We start from the raw sequence: 1006 nt of genomic DNA on the forward strand, positions 1-1006 counted from the left end.
CTCATAGTGCCTGAAGGGTACGTACACATTCCGATTACCTACAACAACAAGACAATTGAAGACAAATTATACATTGTTTCGGAAAACTTTAGTCCCATCTTAGGACGTATCTGGAGTCAGAAACTCGACATCTTGTTCCACTACAGGAATACTCCGATTGCTGAGGGGAAATCTCCAGCTGAGCTTCATGTTGGAAGAACTTTACGTTCCCGATTACAGATGTTACAACCTTCAACACGTTCAATGCCTCCTTATCCTGTTACTGTGAATACGAGAGAATTCCAAGTTGGACAACGAGTACTTTCCAGACATTACTTGGGAGCAGACAAATGGAAAACAGGAACTATCACGGAGAGATTGGGACGTATTCACTATTCAGTCAAACTGGATAATGGACCAGTTGTGAAGCGACACGTCAATCAGCTGAAATCCACTGAGTACAAACAGAAACAAGATGAGGAAGACGTTATTCAACCTGAGGAGACACCCAAGAAGGTGAAAACAGTGACTTTTACACTTCCACCAGTTCTGAAAACAGTGACTTTTACACTTCCACCAGTTCTGAAAACAGTGACTTTTACACTTCCACCAGTTCTGAAAACAGTGACTTTTACACTTCCACCAGTTCTGAAAACAGTGACTTTTACACTTCCACCAGTTCTGAAAACAGTGACTTTTACACTTCCACCAGTTCTGAAAACAGTGACTTTTACACTTCCACCAGTTCTGAAAACAGTGACTTTTACACTTCCACCAGTTCAACTGATACCTACACAACCGCCTCCTGCTAATAATTCAACTTCTTCAATTCCAGTACAACCTAGAAGACGAGTACGACCAGTCATTGATCCTGAGTCTCTGCGACGTTCAACTCGGACACGGAATCCTGTCGAACGTCTCAACTATTTCATCAGAGGGGGGTGACTGTTGTGTATCCACCCAGTATTTACAATCACCAGTCCACTCTGTATTCTGGTTGCTAAGGCAACATCTCAATAGATAGTTT

At 42.3% G+C, this 1006-nt stretch overlaps 1 protein-coding gene across 3 annotated transcripts; it reads left to right on the forward strand.

The window, feature by feature from the left end:
* The first annotated feature begins 9 nt into the window (after nt 1–9).
* Nucleotides 10–1000, forward strand: LOC113472830. 3 transcript variants are annotated; one of them, XM_026832623.1, is made up of 3 exons: nt 10–526; nt 758–808; nt 842–1000. In XM_026832623.1, exons 1-3 carry the CDS (start codon nt 220–222, stop codon nt 922–924), a joined length of 441 nt encoding a protein of 146 aa, XP_026688424.1. In that variant the 5' UTR covers nt 10–219; the 3' UTR covers nt 925–1000. The 3 variants fall into 3 exon arrangements, with proteins under 3 accessions (XP_026688424.1, XP_026688423.1, XP_026688422.1); XM_026832622.1 differs by having other exon boundaries at nt 758–1000; XM_026832621.1 differs by having other exon boundaries at nt 10–523; nt 755–1000.
* Nucleotides 1001–1006: the final 6 nt, after the last annotated feature.

The sequence above is a fragment of the Diaphorina citri genome, unplaced genomic scaffold (assembly GCF_000475195.1).
Source record: "Diaphorina citri unplaced genomic scaffold, Diaci psyllid genome assembly version 1.1 scaffold8993, whole genome shotgun sequence".
NCBI lineage: Eukaryota > Metazoa > Arthropoda > Insecta > Hemiptera > Psyllidae > Diaphorina > Diaphorina citri.

Excerpts from the sequence above, each read along its gene's own strand:
- LOC113472830 (XM_026832622.1), top strand. The coding sequence starts at position 220 with ATGTTACAACCTTCAACACGTTCAATGCCTCCTTATCCTGTTACTGTG. Across the intron at positions 527-757 it reads GACTTTTACACTTCCACCAG|TTCAACTGATACCTACACAA; the intron begins TTCTGAAAACAG and ends CACTTCCACCAG.